Below are 18,759 nucleotides of genomic sequence, written 5' to 3' on the forward strand. Positions count from 1 at the left end.
AGATAAGATATTCAGATTGTCTCCACCAATAGCATAAAGAAGAACAAAATAGGTTAGTTGTCATTGTCAATCTCCTCAACTATGGCGGGTTCATGTTTTTTCAATTTCAAATACGAAATCAGCAATGTGCGCCGCTCGGGCGGCGACATTGACAGCGATTTGTCGAATATTCTCATGCGCCATTTTGTGAATGCTATGGAATTTTGCGTTAAGTAATCGCGGTCGAAGATAACAAAATCTGTGTGAGTTCCACTTTGTACAATGTCTTCCACAGTCTGTACATTTATTGAAATATTTCCGGTTCATGAGGGTCGGTCCCAATATGATCATGGTTTTATTGCCACCGTTGTTATCTTGTTTTATTTTGTAATAAAAACATTACGATTCGACCTTAGGGAGTTACCTTTACTCTCTAGGTTTACCATTCTTCATTAGTGTCATTTTGTTTTACTTTAGGATTGGATATCATGACTGAAAAGGCTGGTGTGGGTAAATCGTCCCTAAGACGTCATGAAGTCGCCAGGCCTGTGCATATTCAGAGACTGGAAGCCGCCCTGGATATTCGGCCCTTTGTGAACCAGGTAGAGAGGATCCTGTCCATGGAAGATGGTAGCGAAAGTGATGAGGATTCGGACACAAAGTCTATTATCAATGAAATGTCCAAAGGAGACAGGATAATTCATGGGGTTGTGACAAACAAACAAGGTCAGTATTAAGTTTAAAACTTGTAATATTGTTGTGGATTCTATTGTTAAGTGAATAACCTGTGTGTAAAATAAATTGTGTCAATCATAGAACTTATGACTATTTTATATTTTTATGACTAGTTGACAAAACCATGTCAACTTTCAACGATTCTCTATATTAAAGTTAGCTTTATTTGCAAGAGAATAAAAGTGTTGTCAACATCATGTGTAAACAAATAGCACATTTTTGTTTTGTAAATTTAGAAAAAAAACTTTAAACTTTAGGCTAGGCTAACTTTTGGCTTTAGATAAACTTGGCAAATTGAGTCATCCACTGCTAAACTGAGGTTGAGTCGAAATAATCATTATTATTTATTTAATGGCACACAGTGTTTGCATAGTAATAATTTTATAAATTGTAGTTCAATGCAATACATAAACACCAGTTAACAGCGAGCACCAAATTTGACAACAATATAATTTTGCTGTCGCAGAAAAAAGAAGAAAATACAGTAGTTAAAGGTATGATTACGTTGATGTGGAGATGATATAGTTATTTGTTATCAATTTGGAAACATTACGAATTTTGTTATGTAAAATATAGCTAGTTAATACCTGTGACAGCTATATTTAACGGATTAAACAGATACATCCGAAATGAGACAGATAGATTTCCATATTATTTGACATGTGCTCAAACTCTAGTTTTCATTTCTATTATAATCCATCCAAATTGTCTCTTACAGAACGTCAGAGTGACCGCCTTCGACTTTACAATCTTGCATCAGTTGGAGAGGACAGGGAGTGGCTTAGGGATGTGCTTTTATCATCTGGCTCTGAGAGTAGCAGTGATGAGGATAGTGCTGAAGCCAAGGAGATGCGCATCCAAAGAATGCTACGGGAGAGGCGACATCATAATAAATATGTTAAGAAATATTACAAGGATCCTGGGGTAAACATTAATTTATATTACACCTATTTATGTTTTGAATATTTAATTGCTCTGAATAAAAACAAAAATAAAAATTAAATATACCAAAAATAGACTTTTCTACAATATTACTGAAATTATTTAAATTCAGGGAAAAGTATAACATCCTTAAATTCCCAGAACTCCCGCTACATGTACTACGGCTGTGGTCTGCTATCCACAATAGACCGCTACCCGTCCCGCCGCGTCAGCCGGCCGGCGCCGCCGCCGTCCACCCGCGGCCGCAGAGGCCGGCCGGCCGAGCGCGGCTCCACCAGGGGCATGCAGAAAGCTAGGAGAGGCCGAGGCAGGGAGAGCAAGGCACAGGATACTGATGCGGTGAGTAGAACAACTTGTAATCTTAACTACCATTAATTATTCCTCTTTTTCATAAGGCTGAGAAATTCTCATCTTCATGAAGACTAAAGCTGTACTGAATCCCGAAGTTCCTAAGGAAGTGAAGTCTTATTGCACGTATGCAGTGAGTGAACTGTGTGTGCAATAAATATGCCTATTTGTTCCGACAGATGGTTATGCCGGCCTCGCCGGACTCAGATGCGAATGCATGAACGTTGCATAGTTTGTATGAGAGTATTTTTACCGCAATGAAAAACCACGGCAAACTGCACCGCAATAATGTATAGTCGGCATAATTATTTATTTAGGCACATTTACCTTTGCATTGTGTGTTAGACTTGTTTCAACATTTCCATTATAATTTTGGCAGCCTGACGGTGTGGACTGGGAAGAGCAACTGCGCAACTTGAAGCAGGAGAATGACAGTGAAGATTTCACTCCAGCTATTGAGAAACCTGGTGTCAGGTTAGTATAGTACCAGTAAAGAGTATGAACTCTTTATATCCCAAGATTTCCCAGTTCCCATTTGACTGAACATCACTATGGAATCAATATTTTGGATATACCTTTTAGGGAAGAATGGCCAAACTTGAAAGCTCTTTCTATGATAATAGCCACATTCTTAAGAAAGGCTAGACAGAATCTTGAAGTTCTCACAGGAGAAGTCTGAAGTCACATGGCAAATTTTTAAGAAATATCATGTTTTATGCTTGAACTTTTAATTCATTTTACTATTGTGATAACCATGAAATTTGGTACACATATGCGATGGCACAAATCGTAATATACCTTATGTTGATGTTCATGCATCAGTGTGGTAATACATATACATAGATTCTTAAATGATTAGATTTTTTTCTATTCTAGGGGTCGCAAGAAACTATCAACATTGAAGAGTCCAGAAGCCCTAACTGCTCGGCGGCGCCGCCATTGGTTGCTTCTGGTCAAGAAAGAGTTGGGCAAAGTGCAGCGAGCTAGGACGGCAACACACAGGGAGGTTATGCTGCAGAGGAAGAGGCTGTCAACACTGTGCTGCAAGCATTGGAGGCATGTTGCTATGCAGGTGAGGGCTGTGTTATTGTATTTATAGAAAGTAACTTTATTTCTGAGATAAATTACACAACACAAAAATATGCATAGTAAGAAATATAACATATACTGACAAGAAAACACAAAATGAGGGTACACAAAAATGTTGACATGTGTCAATTTGTGCTGCGCTTATTGTGAAAATTGGCAATTTATTCGACACTGTCATCATGTATATATAAAGTTTAAAATGAAATTTTAATTTTGTTTTTTCATAGTCCCAGAAAAACATGAAAGAGACCGTTTGGCGTTGTAAGCGGCTCAGTAGAGAGATGCAAGCGTATTGGAGGAGGTACGATCGTGCGGAGCGGGAGACGAGGAGAAGGATGGAGAGGGAAGCTGAAGAACAGAGGAAGGTAAGAGATTTCTCTCTTTACGGTCTACGTGGCGTAGGTCACCACGACTGTCCGCTTTCTGGATGTATTGGATTCGATTCTCGGCGCGCGCGAAATATTTGTACCTTTGATCACTGATATTTGTCTGCTGCTTTGGATGTGTTGTGACCACTTTTGAGTTTGTGTCTATTAGACAGAACTCAGTCCTTAGTGTGGCTGTTGTCCATTTATTTTACTCATTAATGTTGCACTTTTTTCAACGACTTTGAATCAGGAGAGTTCTTCTAAAATAATCTCAATGACAATGAAAACCAAATCGGTTTCATAGTATAAAAGTTAATACCTTTTATACTATGAACCGTGTAGAAGATTTTTTATTCTATATTGATGGTGTACATGTTATAGAATTTTTAAATTTGTTGAATATAAACACAGCTTAAAAACCTTTGTTTTACACTTAATGGTTAATATTTATTTACAGATGGACGTAGAACTAATGGAAGCGAAGCGTCAAAGACGCAAACTCAATTTCCTCATAACCCAAACGGAGCTGTATGCCCATTTCATGCAGAAGAAGATGAATTCTAGTGACGATGGAGACTCGGGGACTGACAGGATCCTCAGGCAGCTCGATGAAGACAGAGATCCCAGATTGGCTGCTATTGACCAGTATGATAGGTGAGGTTTATATTCATTGCTCAAATTTTCATGGAGGGAAAAGTCATTAGGTATCTGTGATGAAAATTTCATATTTTAGATTGATGTATCAATCGACATATCAATAAAACTTTATCGTGCAGTTTCTGTGATCTGCGCAAGCCGCAAACGTTTCCGAACGCATGGCGATTATGCTGCTAATCCTGCCGCCTTATTTCACTGTGATGGCCAAACTTGTGTCAAAACGTTATTTTTGTAAAAATCTTGTTTCAATTATAATGCATACATGAGTAATGTATAACATACCTACATTTTTCCAATCGTCAGTGAGTCAATGAAAGCTCGCGCCTCGCGCAACGCCCGCGAAGCGTTCCACGCAGAGCGCACGAGGACTCAGCAGTTCGACGCCGCGGCCGGAGTGGAACCAATCGAACCCGACCCTTCGGAGAGGAGGGGAGGGGACTACGACCAGCCCTCCATATTCAGAGGCACTCTGAAGGGTTATCAGCTGAAAGGGATGAATTGGCTGGCGAATCTCTATGATCAGGTGGGATGTTTTTTTTATAAATCATATTTTTCACTCACAATAGCAATCCTAAACCTCGTTTCCCATTAAGCTAGATTCGCAAACGCACTCAAATTATTAATAATAAAAATATAATTATCAGAATGTCACGCAGAATATTCTGGAATAACAATTTGACGCCGGCTTGGGCTTTGGCGACTTAGACGGAATGCGACCGGGAAAACCTGAGTATTAGATACTGTTTTAATACTAACAAACACTCGGTGAAACAAAAAGTATTATTTTTATTACTGCTATGACATTAATAACAATAATCCACAAAGTAATAATTTAAAATCGCAATTTTCAGGGTATCAGCGGCATCCTGGCAGACGAAATGGGTTTGGGCAAGACGGTACAATGTATAGCATTCTTGTGCCACGTGGCAGAAAGGCTGGGGGTGTGGGGGCCTTTCTTGGTGGTGTCACCCGCCTCTACGCTGCATAACTGGCAGCAGGAGATGCAGCGGTTTGTACCAGACTTCAAAGTGGTGAGGATATTTTTTTTTTAGATTTATTTTGTTTTTCAGTAGGAGAAAGGAAATGATAATCAGAGAGCTTCAATGAGTTTTGAAAATAAAGGAGGGAAAGTGATAATCACTTGATAGGAGACGACGACTTTTTAATATACATCATTGAAGGATAGATAAAAGGATTCTCATTTTTACCAAAAAATAACTTTTATGTTTTTTTATAACACACTAAAGTTTGGAGATCTTATCTAATCTGTTCTTTAAAAATCGTATTTTACCTCCAAAAAACAATGAACATGTCTAAACTTTATTTTTCTATACATTTCCAAACTTAGTTTTATTTTCATAATGGATTTTCTTTACAATGAACAAATTTTCAGGTGCCATACTGGGGCAGTCCGAGCGAACGTAAAATCCTCCGTCAATTCTGGGAACGCAAGGATCTACACACTCCCCAAGCAGCATTTCACGTGGTGGTGACGTCATACCAGATTGTGGTGTCTGACCTCAAGTACCTGAACCGAGTGTCGTGGCAGTACATGATACTGGATGAAGCTCAGGCCATCAAGAGCTCGGCTAGTATGAGGTGGAAACTGCTGCTTGGGTTCAGCTGTAGGAACCGATTGCTGCTTTCCGGTGAGTATATTTTTTTCATAATTAGTTTTTGTTAGTTACATATGTTTTTTAAATATGAACATGCAGTGTTGCAATATAAAACAAACACAGAAGTACTAGACATTGTTAATGAAACATGAGTTATTCAAAATTTGAGGGCATGGAAAATGCTTGGCTATTTTTTGCCACGTTAATATGATTGAAAACCCAATAGAAGGTAAAAAAGAAGCGAGAAGAGGAAAAAGCATCAGATAAAGGAGAGAGACGAGATTGGTGTCAAGGTCTGAGTATAAGGAAGTCAAAATGATGGCAGTAGAAGATACAGAGGGGTGGAGATAAGTTTTTCAGCATATGTGTGTCTGTTAATATTTAAATGAACGTAACCACGTATGGTCAGCCAGATCTCACCTCAATCCTTTTTGTGAATAACCTTTAAATTAACCGTTTTTTTTCTGTATAAATGTTTTTGTAACTAAATAAATAATAAAATTGCTCAATACCCGTACATATTCTAGGTACTCCAATACAGAACAGCATGGCGGAGCTGTGGGCGTTGCTGCACTTCATCATGCCGACCCTGTTTGACTCCCACGAGGAGTTCAACGAGTGGTTCTCCAAGGACATCGAGAGTCACGCCGAGAATAAGAGTACTATTGATGAGAGTGAGTTTATGTTTTTCTCCTTAAAAACATACAGGAACCAAGACGCAACTCTAGGAAATTGAACCAAATTTTAATAATTTAACTACTAATAACTATCAACACAGCGCTGGTGTTACTGCCCTAGCGGTGAATTAGCTGGCGTCAGCCTCTATCGACGCATATTTTTATTTATTTCGATTTTATTTATTTATATTTTATATTGATGGTCACATGCCTCGTGTTAATTTTTAATTTTTCATCAATTCTCGTCCGTCTTTTTTTACAGAACATCTATCCCGCCTGCACATGATTCTGAAGCCGTTCATGTTGCGGCGAATAAAGAAGGATGTTGAAAACGAGCTGTCAGATAAAATAGAAATCATGGTGCATTGCCCGCTCACGATTCGACAGAAGCTTTTGTATATAGGTAAATATTTATTTGTATTACAACAACCCAACAACAGTAAAAAATACAAGAGAAATTTATGTACAATCGGTTTTTATAGAGTAGAAAAAACGTATTTTTTACTTACTACTTTTTTGTCATGGCAATTCCAATTCCAATTGATCATTGTAGGTTAAGATTGACTTTGACATGTTACATTATTCTGTAGATAAGTAGATAATTGATTGCTTATTTTTTTTGTATAATCTTAGGACATCTCTACATAGAAATGTGTTTGTTTGTAGCATTGAAGAAGAAAATCAAGATAGAAGAATTGTTACATTACACAGTTGGATCAGAATCTGGTCATAATGTTGATAAGAATTTCACCTCTAATCTCATGAACTTGGTTATGCAGTTTAGAAAGGTTTGTATTATATATATCATTGTCTTTAGATGTTTTGAATCCCTGAGATATTGCTCATAGAAGAATACCACTGAGGGTAACAAATGTATTTGCATTCACGCTAAATTCAACATTGCTGCCCCTTTGTGTAAACCATTGTTATAATTTTGTGGTGAACGCCTTTGATGGCATTACTACTTAAAAAAAATAAAATATGCTAGATATAGGTTTATTACAATATTAGTTGCGATTTAGTGTAACTAAAGAGAGCTTTTTATTCTTTAGTTCCATCTACGAGTAGTTATATTATAACCAACATATCAATTGTTCAAATTTCCGTATGCAACACAGGTATGCAACCACCCGGAGCTATTCGAGCGGCGCGACGTCCGCTCCCCGTTCTCACTGCAGGTGGACGACTACCACATACCCAAGATCATCGCCGAGGACGCTGTCCTCATTCGCTGCATACCTTCCAAGAGACATTTATTGTATAATATATTATCTGTGCTCATGCCGGAGCAGATACACAGGAGCACAGTGGAGAGTGATGATAGCTGCTTCAGTTTTCTAAGGTTTATCGATGTGTCGCCCATGGAAGTGTTCAGAATCATGTTGTGCGGGTGGTTGTATGCGTAAGTTATGTTTTTGTCGCTACACTATATTTAGTACTGCTTTTGCCCGCGCCTTCGCCCGCGTGAATTTCTCTGCAAACGCGGTACAGACACGATATTCATACAAACTTTCCCCCTCCTTTCTTCCCCTTTGAGTCATTTGAGAAAAAAAGTAGCCTATGTTTGAATGGCAGACTTTATCTACCTACATGCCAACCAAATTCATCAAAATCGGTCCAGCGGTTTAGCCGTGAAAGTGGAACAGACAGACAGGCTTTCGCATTTATAATATTAGGATTAATTACTTGGGAAAATAACAATGTTGTGCCTACTGTTTTAATACCATCTTTTATTTCCAGAATGCAACACATAAACAGCTGTTTGGAGAAATACGACAAACTGCGACACAGACAATATTGGTGGTACGACAACGCAGAGAGCGAGACAGCAGGATACTACGATAGATTGAAAAGCAAACATATGCTGTTGATATGTCCCGATGGAGATGTGTTGAAGCAGAGGAAAGAGGATAGTTTGCTGTGGAGGGATATGCTGTTTACTGATCCTATATGGGTTGAAGGTAAGTTTGGTTTGTGGAATTATATTGTTTATATTCTATGTGTGATACGACTGTGAAAATAGAGGTAATGGTTGCAAGAATTTCACATGAGGTGTTGTACAATGCTGAATAAATATAAATTCTTTGCTAACACTATTATTTGGTTAACATTTGGCAAGGCTTATCCTTTACTTGCACCATACGACACACAGGAGAATCTTTACACAGGAGCACATTGTAAAGATTTGAAAACACATCACAAGTAATATTTTTGTAAATTATTACATGTTTTGTTTTTGTTTGTAGGTGGTCCATTTTACACTCACACGGATTATTCTGTCCATTACATGCCAGAAACAATAGAGCATCGTGCCATTAGGTTACGGAACTTGCGGGAGAAAGAGGGACAGGTTCGTATTAGATTATTTCTTTTTTAATCAGCATAGACAATCAACTTGCGCTATATGATCGTGATTTAGGTTTTCGCGATACATTTTTGGGTCAATCAAGCATTGTATTTGTTTTGAAAAATGTGGGTGAAGTTATGGAAGAAAGTGATATATCGATTACCGATCTGACATATAATGTGGTAAGGCTTGGTATCCACCAACTCTTTACCCTAATCATCTGATTATATAATAACTATCCGTAAAAGGCTGAGTAAAACAGTCCTCACCGCATTTTTTGACATTTTCTAATCAATTTATAGATTAATTGCATATTCCGAAAAAACCAGAAGAATCAGTTTTTGTATTACATGCCAAATAAATGAATGCGGCGCAAAAATTATTCTCAGTGAAGAAAGTGCGAACGAAGTCGCGTTACGCTGTGTTCGCATGAGTCTATTTAGCGCTTTAACATTACATTTAGACATAGATTGGTCGTGTCCAGACGGAGTTGCTGACAGAGATAAAGACAGAGGAGGGCGCCTCCCCGCCGCCCGCGACTGCGGCCGCGGCTGCGTCGGCTGCGGCGCCCGGCGAGCGGCCCGGCCTGCTGCGCCGCGCTCACCGCACCGCGCTGCCGGACTTCCTCTACACGCAGCAGCCCAAGGTCACTGTTTGTCTCTGTCTACAGCACATGTGGTGCTCTTCACACTAATATACACAGATGAGGGCGCCACTTGCCACCCCGTATCTCTCTACAACATTCAGTCTAGTTTTACATCTGTTTGTGCTAGGTTTTTGACTACCTTCGTGGCTTAGTTGCCAAGCCTGCCCGCTATCTAGAAGTTCTGGGATCAATTCCCATCGCGGGCAAATATTTGTATGCGGTTCTGGGTGTATTGTGCGTTTCTGTGTTTGTGTCAATGGCTATACAAGGTTATAGTGTGAGCCGTTGAGTGTTATCCATTCATTTATTTATTTAAGTTTGTATTTTGCCAGGTTTGCGCGAACACCCGCTCAGCGTTCGCAGTGTCGCGCAGCTTCGCGTACCATATGCGACGGCATTCTCACGGGGAGTGTGCGGAGGGAGCGGCCGTGTTGGATCGGCTGGTGGCCGCCGCTCGACCGCCCAGGGGCTGGGCCACCTTGCAAGTACCTGGTGAGTGGATCCACTAGACAGAGACAGAGATACATATACAGAGACATACATACATGAAAAGAGAGTGGGGAGGCTTTTTTCCAGCGGTGGGTCATGTCGTACTAGCCCTTTTATACATAAAAAAATTAAGCGTACTTTAAGCTAAAGTATGTTTGATGTGGATGTGCAATATATATGTATAATAAGATTCAACAATATTAAGGGCCTGCTTGCTGATAAAGTACCAGATAGCGTAAATGTAACATATCAAACAGCGTCAAAAATTGTGTTTCACAAGTGTTGGATAGGACTAACTGGCCAATCATATCGGTCAGATTTATCTAACATTTAGTTTATGTATCGGATTACAATATACTATTTTATCAGAAAGTGAAACCGCTCAAGAAACCCCGGGCTACGCGGCGTCACAGCCCGGAATGCGAATAACGGAGAAGTAAGAGATTTTATAAGAAAGTAGTGAAACTGGCCCTAAACTAAACTTAATATATTTTTTCTCTAGATAAAAACCAGCTGGTGAGCGACGCGGGCAAATTGACAGTATTAGATTCTCTACTGAAGAGACTGAAGGAACGCGGCCACAGAGTACTCATTTACAGTCAAATGACAAAAATGATCGATTTGCTAGAGGTATGTGAGTCTTTGACTATTGTTATAGGACTAAAGTACTAAAAAATCTTTATATTTATATCATAACTAAAAAAATGAGATAATATTATGTTATGTTCTTTTCTACAATTCGTTCGTAGGTCTTGATACTTATGAATAATTTTCATTCACACTATAAGCATACTATCAAATATTATAAAAACTGTTAGGCTCCTTTTCCCTGCACTGATTAAAAACATTTTTTTTGCTTTTCAGGAGTACATGTGGCACAGAAAACATAAATACATGCGATTGGATGGCTCCAGCAAGATTTCAGCGAGACGAGACATGGTTGCCGATTTCCAGGTGAGAGGAAAAATCTTCCTTTTACATGACTGACCACAAAACGAGTGTTTTGCTTGGATTTATGTTTGTGTGTTGCGGGTGGTTCCACCCTAGAATAGGACCACTAACAACTCACTTTCATAAAAAGGTTAAAACCTTTTTTTAATCTTCTATATATATAAAACTCTTGCGTTACTGACTGACAGACAACGCATAGCCGAAACTACTGGACGTAGAAAGCTGAAATTTGGTGTGTTGGTTCTAGGACAGTGTAGGGGAGCACTAAGAAGGGATTTCCTGAAATTCCCACGGGAAACGGATTTTTGTTCACATACGTACAAAATATGATTCATTTGACTTTAAACGAGACAAAGTATATTTTAACTATAAGAGATTTTAGCTTTTTATTAAGAATAAAATAAAATGAATGTCTCTTACATTCAAAATATTGTTGTTTTTAGGCTCGTGCGGATATATTCGTGTTTCTACTTTCAACGCGTGCCGGTGGGTTAGGCATCAACTTGACTGCCGCAGACACTGTAAGTGCATTCATTATGTTTTCTATACTTATATGTATAGAAGTAACATGTCGCAGTCAACAGCACATCAAGTTACCCTGCATTAACCTCTATGGCGCGGTAATAGCGGCGAGTTTACTATACGGTATAGTACAGTCAACAGCACATCAACCTACCCAAATTCATTGCAAACTCGCCGCTATTACCGCGCAATAGAGGTATAGTCTATACCTCCTCTTGTATTTTGTATATAAAGTTCACATTAGAAAATGCACACTCTAGTTTTTATTTATACATTTTTTACTTTCAATGTCATAGGTGATATTCTACGACTCAGACTGGAACCCAACGGTAGACCAACAAGCGATGGACCGAGCTCATCGCTTGGGCCAAACCAAACAGGTGACGGTCTACAGGCTGATTTGCAAAGGGACCATAGAGGAGAGGATCATGCAGCGGGCTAGAGAGAAGAGTGAGATACAACGGATGGTGATCAGTGGAGGGAACTTCAAGCCGGACACGTTGAAGCCGAAGGAAGTAGTGTCTTTACTGTTGGACGATGAGGAGATTGAACTTAAATGTAAGTGTGTGTGTTGTCCCTTTATTTTATTTCCAGAGACCGGACAAGCCGTTCGTTTGCTTAATCCTTTGAAAAGCTTTTCCATATTCTTGTGTAACTTGTTCAATGACTAACCCAATCCAATGACTATCCCATATGGTGAGGCTAACCCTTTCAAAGGATTTCCCATATGATATGGCTAACTCTTTCGAAGGGGTAACCCGTTCGATATAGCGCTTACCCTGTTTGGCTTTCCCCTTAAATGCCTGCGGGGGGGAGAGGTGTGTAGTTTTCATCACACCCCGCTCCTGCGCAAATTTGCGTAGCTCCGTGTGTGAAGAGCCTAAAAGACACATTGAATCGTGTAAATAATAACGCTATGCTTTACCGTAAGCGCTTATTAGGTATTTGTTGTGCATTGCAATTTATTCAAATTAAGACCGTATGGCCTGAGCTTAAAGCATAAATTAGCCTGCTATCTGAACGGGTAAACCCTTCGTATGTAATACCTCAAAGAAAGGGTTTTGTAGTCGTTGATATAGCGCTTACCAAAGCAAATTGAACGGGTTACAGCACCGAACGGCTTTCGAAAGCAAATCCATTCCAAAAACCCCTTCAAAACCCGTGAAAGGGATAGCGGTTCGGTTCCCGTTTATTTCTAAGCTTTCGCGCGTTGAACACATTTTCAATGGGACTTAGATCAGACCTAGCAGTACCTAGCAGTACCACTGCGATTGCAATGTCAGCTATAAGTAAATTTTGTTTGTCCATTAGGACACGTACGGTACTTTGAGGCGGCCTTTTTATTTTAAAGAATGCATGGATTTATAATATTGTGTAGGTTTTGGAATCAAAACGGATGCGAATATTTAAACTAGGAATTCTCAAACAATTTCTTTTATATAAATGTTTAAATTTCGTGTTTTATATGTTTTGCAGATCGACAAAAATCGGAAGAGAAGAAGTTAATGGAAGAACGAGAGCGGAAGAGAAAAATGGGCATTCTTCCACCGGTGAGTGATACTATATTCCATCTATTTAACTGACTTGCTTTACTGTACAAAACTGCCGTTGTATCGCCGAATCTAAGGATTTACGATATGATATACTCTAGCCTCAAGGGGATAAGATAGGGGTTGCAAAAGTGGTTAGGTTAAGAAATGCTTGCCTGACTTTAATATATTATAAATTGTAACGAGTGAATTATAAAAATGAAATTATGTTTATCAAATTTACTAGTTCACTATATTTTATTAGCCGTTGTCCGCAGTTCCGCCAGCGATCTTATATTTGGCCTCGGATCATTAAACATATCTATTTCAAATTTAATCAAAATGGTCCCAGCGGTTTAGCTGTGAAAGCATGAAAGAAAAACCGACTTGCACTTATTATTGTAGTAAGCACTAGCTTTTGCCCGCGGCTTCGCCCACGTGTAATTCATAGTAAAATCTCGGTCATACTTTTATCCCCTTTTAAAGGGGTTGAGGGTTAATTTTCAGAAAAATCTGAAACACGTATTCATTAATTTGTTGTAAAAAACTAAAATCCAAAAATTCAATTCACTAACTTCAACGGAGTAGAACTTTCATATAAGAGCTTTTTTACCCCTTTCACTCCCTTCGGGGTGGAATTTCCAAACATCCTCTCTTAGTGCTCACTTACACTCCCATGGGAACCTACATGCCAAATTTCAGCTTCCTACGCCCAGTAGTTTCAGCTGTACGTTGTCTGTCAGTCAGTCAGTCACTCAGTAACGCAAGAGTTTTATATATATAGATTGTATGTATATATATTTTCAAGTATGGATATATATTTTCACATTGTTTTTCTATCTGTAGCAGCAACCGGCGGTGGTAGAACCGAAGCGCGGTAGGACCTCCCCGTCGCGGTCGGGCAGCGGCAGTCCGCTGCAGGTGGACGACGACGACCAGCTGGTCGTCGATGCGCCGCCATTACCCCTCAATGCTATGCGTAAGTTGGACAGTATTTTGTTGTGTCATAAGCGGCAACCGAAGCGCGGTAGGACGTCTCTATCGCGGTCCTGCTATGATCTAGAGTAAAAAGTAAAATAATTGATCAGATCTGATCAGCTTGTGGAGGGAATTCGGATCTGTATGATTAATCCTAAATCTAATATCCTAATATTATAAATGCGAAAGTAAGTTGGTTTGTTACTTCTTCACGCATTATCTACTGGACTGATTGTTATGAAATTTGGTGCACGGGTAGAAAATAATTTGGAATAACACATAGGGTACTTTTTATCCCGAAATTCACGGGAGCGAAGCCCAGGGGTGCAGCTAGTGAATGATTTTTTATCGAATATTTCATTTTCTTTCGGAGAATAGCCAATTTCAATATAACGTCAGTTCCACACTGTCGCCAAACAGTCAGTATACATAGCTGGTTTTAATAGTCTCGTGCAGGACACAGGCTAATCGTAGACTCGCCTAGGTGTCTTTTAGCACTACTATAGGTTCACTAATAAATAGAAGTAAAAAAATGCACGATTTTTCACAGTCCAGGATTTATTGTCTATAAATATACTATACTATATTCTTAGTCTATGCACTATTCTATTTATAATCTATCACTGTCTATCAATTACTGTCTATACATATACACAGTCTCTGTCTGTAATAAATACGATGAACTATGCTATCACTTTTAATAATCATGTGCACTCTGTAGGTACTGGTATCACTGCACTGTACTGTGTCTAACACTGTTTCTTAAAGACTGACTGAACACTAACTGAAAACTGTTTACTGAAACTGTAACACTGTTTACTATAACTGTTCACTTTAACGAAACTGTTCACTGTTTCTTCTGTGCTCAAATAAAACTGACTGTTTATCACTGAAACTAACTGAAAACTATTTACTATAACTGAAAACTGTATTCACTGTTTACTGGAACTATTCACTATAACTATTTCTTCTGTACTCCACTGTTTCCAAGAGACTGTAGACTGGACTGGAACTGGTAAAATAAAAAAAACTGTGCTGTCGAAGGAATCCGAGATTCTTATATACCCAGACAGCGACGAGCAATTTCCTGTTGGAACACTGTAGAAGATTCCAGTAAGAACTTTTTAGAATAAAATCGAACTTATAGCGGAAGATTATGATGTTTGCCTGGTACTGTTAGAATGAAACGGCGTAAAGGATATATTTACTTCTCTTTCGCACCTATTGCAAAATGGGCGTTTCTAGAATGTTGGCTATTGTTCTGTGTGTGTGTGCGGAAGAAAAGCTTGTAATTGCTTCTGGAGCATTCGATTATTCCTGTCTCGTTCCTTCTTGCTGCGATCTATATATTGCCTTCTGTTTTCTTTTGTTGTAGTAGTTCTAGATTTTTCGGCCATCTTTGCATCCGTTATACTAGGAGTATAGAAGTTCATTGATTGTTCATTGATGTAGCATTTCTCTGTCTGTTATATATCTGTCTTTGTCTATTACTTTACGATTTACTACGCTACTTACTATGAATTTATGCAATCCGCTTGTGTGAGTGTTGACGTATTATTTTATTTTTTATTAATGAATGAGTTGTCGCGTACAAGTCTGTTTTAGCGTTAATCAATGAACACTAATACTAACTAAGGTATATTAATGTATCGCGAGTTCGGTGACAGTGTAGTGGAGATAGCGTAGCGTATAGTACGGTGTCCCGTTTGCAGCGTACTCCCCACCCGTGCGGCCGCACCCCGTGTGGGGCGTGACGCGCTCGGCGCGCGGCGCGCGGCGCGGGCGTCCGCGCGGCTCGCGGCACGCCCTCACCCGCCGGCCCGAGCCCCCGCCCGACAACGCGCACGCCGTCGCTACTGGTGAGTCTCTACTGGCTTTGTTGATCTTTCACACTAAATGGTGGAAAGTAGTGGTAAAAGTCATATGCCTTTAGGCGATTTGAATAAAATCTGACACCGGTGTTAGTAAATTAGTAATAACAGATTTTTTTCGCGATTTGAGAGTTACCCCCATACAAAAAGTATCATCTTCATTTTCTCTATCATTTTCACTTTACATATTTTTTTGATGTGATGCAGTACTAATTAAATGAGTTTGGAAAGAAGATTGAAAGGTTGTGAGAACGTATATGTATATGTTTATTACTCAAAATCCATTGAACGAATTGTTACGAAATGAGGCACATGGCCAGATTATAACCTGGAATAACATATACACGAGCCACTCCCACTCCCTCGAAGCTGTACGGCGCAGCTCGATAACATGTGTACCGTGAGAGCAGGCGCGGCGCTGCTGGAGTCGGACGCGCCGCTGGAGACGGCGGAGCGGCGCGCGCGGCGCGGGCCGGGCCGGCCGCGGCTGCGCGCGGGCGCTGCGCCGCGCCGCGTGCGCCGCGCGCGCGAGCCGCTCGCCGTGCCGCTGGCGCCGCCGCCCTAGCATCCGCATCTCGCACGGTAACTATACTGTACTCTCATCGCTGGACTAGCTAATCTGATCATAGCCAAAGGCTTACCGAAATTGTTGCCTATTTTAATAGGGGATTTAAATAATGTAAATAATACATTTGTCCGATTTAAGCCTCTGAATATTATGATTTTCCCGGGATAGTCGGACCGAACCGCTAGTAATATTATAGTATCTATGCGAAAGTCTGTCTGTTCCGGTTTTACAGTTAAACCGCTGCACCGATTTTGATAAAATTTGATATATGCATGTAGATAAAGAACCCCGATCAAACATACACTATTTTTTTTTCCCCAAATATCAAACCCCAAATGACTTTATTAAAAGATGAAAGTAAAAAAAGCATGTCTGTTACGTTTTCACAGAGAAATTCACGCAAGCGAAACCGCGTGCAAAAGCTAGTCCGTTATATTTTACAAATTTCTAAAATTGTATAAATAAATATCGAAGTCGCTCATTAATTTATTTTGTTTCAGTTACCAAAACGTGTGACAAACGACAAATCTATAGACCCTCCCATAGTGCAATATGTTAATTACTGCCGAGTGAAGTGTGTGCGTGATTAAAATTAAAAAATTATAAATGAACATGTCCTAAACAATGATTTGTATCATCATAATGTGTAGAATGGTGGAAATTATCGCCATCGCGATTTTGTTGTTGGAATAAATGAACGTAGGTAATGAACAGAAAAATTAAATTGCATCTTGTGTATTTGTGAATCAACGAGTCTGATTGTATTATTACATTCTATATTTGTATATAAAATGAAGTTATAACTGATATTTATCTAACTTTGCATTGTTCAGATGGCTCAGGTTGTTGTTATGTTAAAACAATGTAAATAATAATAATAATTAAACTTTTACTTTATTTGGTTTTATGAAATAAAAAATGAAATGTGATATTTTATTTTTACATAATTTATCATAGTAGTATTTTAATAAATTTTATTAGTATAAGTTACCTCCATCTTGATCGTGAGAACAAAATATAGTAAAATTTATAATAGTAGAAATAACTGTGGAATTAACAAAATGTTCATGTTGCGATGTGAATAAAGCTTGTGACATTGTAAATAATTTGCTTTGTTTAATTTGTAATCCCATAACTCACCTACAAACAAACATGTTTCTTAATGTAATTATTTCTTAATGTTAACAAATCTAGTTCAAGTCCTAATCAAGTTCACTAATTCTACTATATGGCGGTAATTCGTAGGTCGATTGGTTTCAAATGTTATGCATATATGTGTACAAAGCGTTTTTTCAACACATCGTTTATTCATAAATGCTGTATTTAAGTACTTTCAAAATGCTTGTCAACTAAATGAAGTGTAGGAATATAGTCGTTTAGAGAGATTTGAACGACAGGGTCGCCCTCTACCTGTAGTGACGAGACGACATGCAAAAAATAAAAATAGTATAGAATTAACTTGTGTATAGTCTCGTAAATAAGTTGTGTTTAGTGTTCTACTTTTTTCTTTTTTTGTTGATTTGTGTTATACTCACCGTCATCATATTCATAATGAGGGAGCAGATGAAAGGTCTGTTTTTAAATATGAAACAGGAATTTACTTGGAAAATCGGATAGTCGCAATGTGTTTCGTTCGTAGCCTCGACTATATACCAACCGTAGATACCAACAATTAATTTTATCAATGTAGAAAATTGTTGAAATATAAAGTGTCAACAATAATGTTGTATTCTATAGTTTTCGTATTTTGTGAGTCAAACGCGGTCAACTACTTAACAACGTTTTTATTATGCATGTATGCGTGTTAGCTTTGACAGGAGTTATTTTGCGACGCATAATTAAGGCTTTCCGAATGCTCTAGTCAACCTGAAAGGTTTTAAATATTCATAATAGTTTTTGACACTTGAAACTTACAGAAATAGAATATTTTAATATTTTCTACGTGCAGGAGTAAAGTAGGTTTATTAAGGGTTTTTGTTTGAAATTAGCTTTTGCCTGCGTTTTCGCGCTCGTGTATTTCCCACGGGAACTGTACTTTGTTCGGAGACAAAAGGTAGCCTTTATCTTTCTCCGTACCAATTCCTCGGACTTATGCATAACAAACTTTTGCATGCTTCGCATTTATAATATTTGTGGAAATTGAATGGGAGTAAAAAAAATTACCCATTTCATTCTTGCATGTTTTCTCTTTTGGGAAAATTGTGTACTGTCACGGGTTAGTATTCTATTCGAACGCCCCTCGTAGAGATTTTTCCCCAAAATTTAGAGTAAATAATTGCATAATCCAAAGGCAATCAATAAGTATGTATAAATAGCTGAAAATTCATTATTCTACCTACTGAATACCGATCAAAACCAAATTGGTATTTAGCTACAACGTACAACTACTTAATTAACTTTCCATGCAGTGTAGCGACTCTCTTTGAATTCTAAATAACTCAAGGCTC

General features: G+C 38.7%; 1 protein-coding gene across 3 annotated transcripts; it reads left to right on the top strand.

Annotated features, from left to right (window-relative positions):
• Positions 1 to 74: 74 nt before the first annotated feature.
• On the top strand, positions 75 to 17,418 carry Ino80 (INO80 complex subunit). 3 transcript variants are annotated; one of them, XM_053759617.1, is made up of 28 exons: positions 75 to 242; positions 457 to 705; positions 1,433 to 1,638; positions 1,798 to 1,995; positions 2,384 to 2,478; positions 2,881 to 3,076; positions 3,321 to 3,458; positions 3,919 to 4,115; positions 4,422 to 4,641; positions 4,970 to 5,149; positions 5,512 to 5,767; positions 6,262 to 6,408; positions 6,674 to 6,814; positions 7,078 to 7,199; positions 7,530 to 7,813; positions 8,152 to 8,372; positions 8,658 to 8,761; positions 9,228 to 9,404; positions 9,737 to 9,896; positions 10,396 to 10,523; positions 10,758 to 10,847; positions 11,288 to 11,365; positions 11,663 to 11,924; positions 12,843 to 12,916; positions 13,742 to 13,874; positions 15,586 to 15,732; positions 16,155 to 16,326; positions 16,813 to 17,418. In XM_053759617.1, exons 2-27 carry the CDS (start codon positions 468 to 470, stop codon positions 16,307 to 16,309), a joined length of 4,347 nt encoding a protein of 1,448 aa, XP_053615592.1. In that variant the 5' UTR covers positions 75 to 242; positions 457 to 467; the 3' UTR covers positions 16,310 to 16,326; positions 16,813 to 17,418. The 3 variants fall into 3 exon arrangements, with proteins under 3 accessions (XP_053615592.1, XP_053615593.1, XP_053615594.1); XM_053759618.1 differs by having other exon boundaries at positions 13,745 to 13,874; XM_053759619.1 differs by having other exon boundaries at positions 9,243 to 9,404.
• The last annotated feature ends 1,341 nt before the right edge of the window (positions 17,419 to 18,759 follow it).

The sequence above is a fragment of the Plodia interpunctella genome, chromosome 19 (assembly GCF_027563975.2).
Source record: "Plodia interpunctella isolate USDA-ARS_2022_Savannah chromosome 19, ilPloInte3.2, whole genome shotgun sequence".
Lineage (NCBI taxonomy): Eukaryota > Metazoa > Arthropoda > Insecta > Lepidoptera > Pyralidae > Plodia > Plodia interpunctella.

Coding starts and splice junctions, on each gene's coding strand:
- Ino80 (XM_053759617.1), top strand. CDS start 468: ATGACTGAAAAGGCTGGTGTGGGTAAATCGTCCCTAAGACGTCATGAA. Junction 6,815..7,077: donor ACAGAAGCTTTTGTATATAG/GTAAATATTTAT, acceptor GTTTGTTTGTAG/CATTGAAGAAGAAAATCAAG. Junction 10,524..10,757: donor AAATGATCGATTTGCTAGAG/GTATGTGAGTCT, acceptor TTTGCTTTTCAG/GAGTACATGTGGCACAGAAA.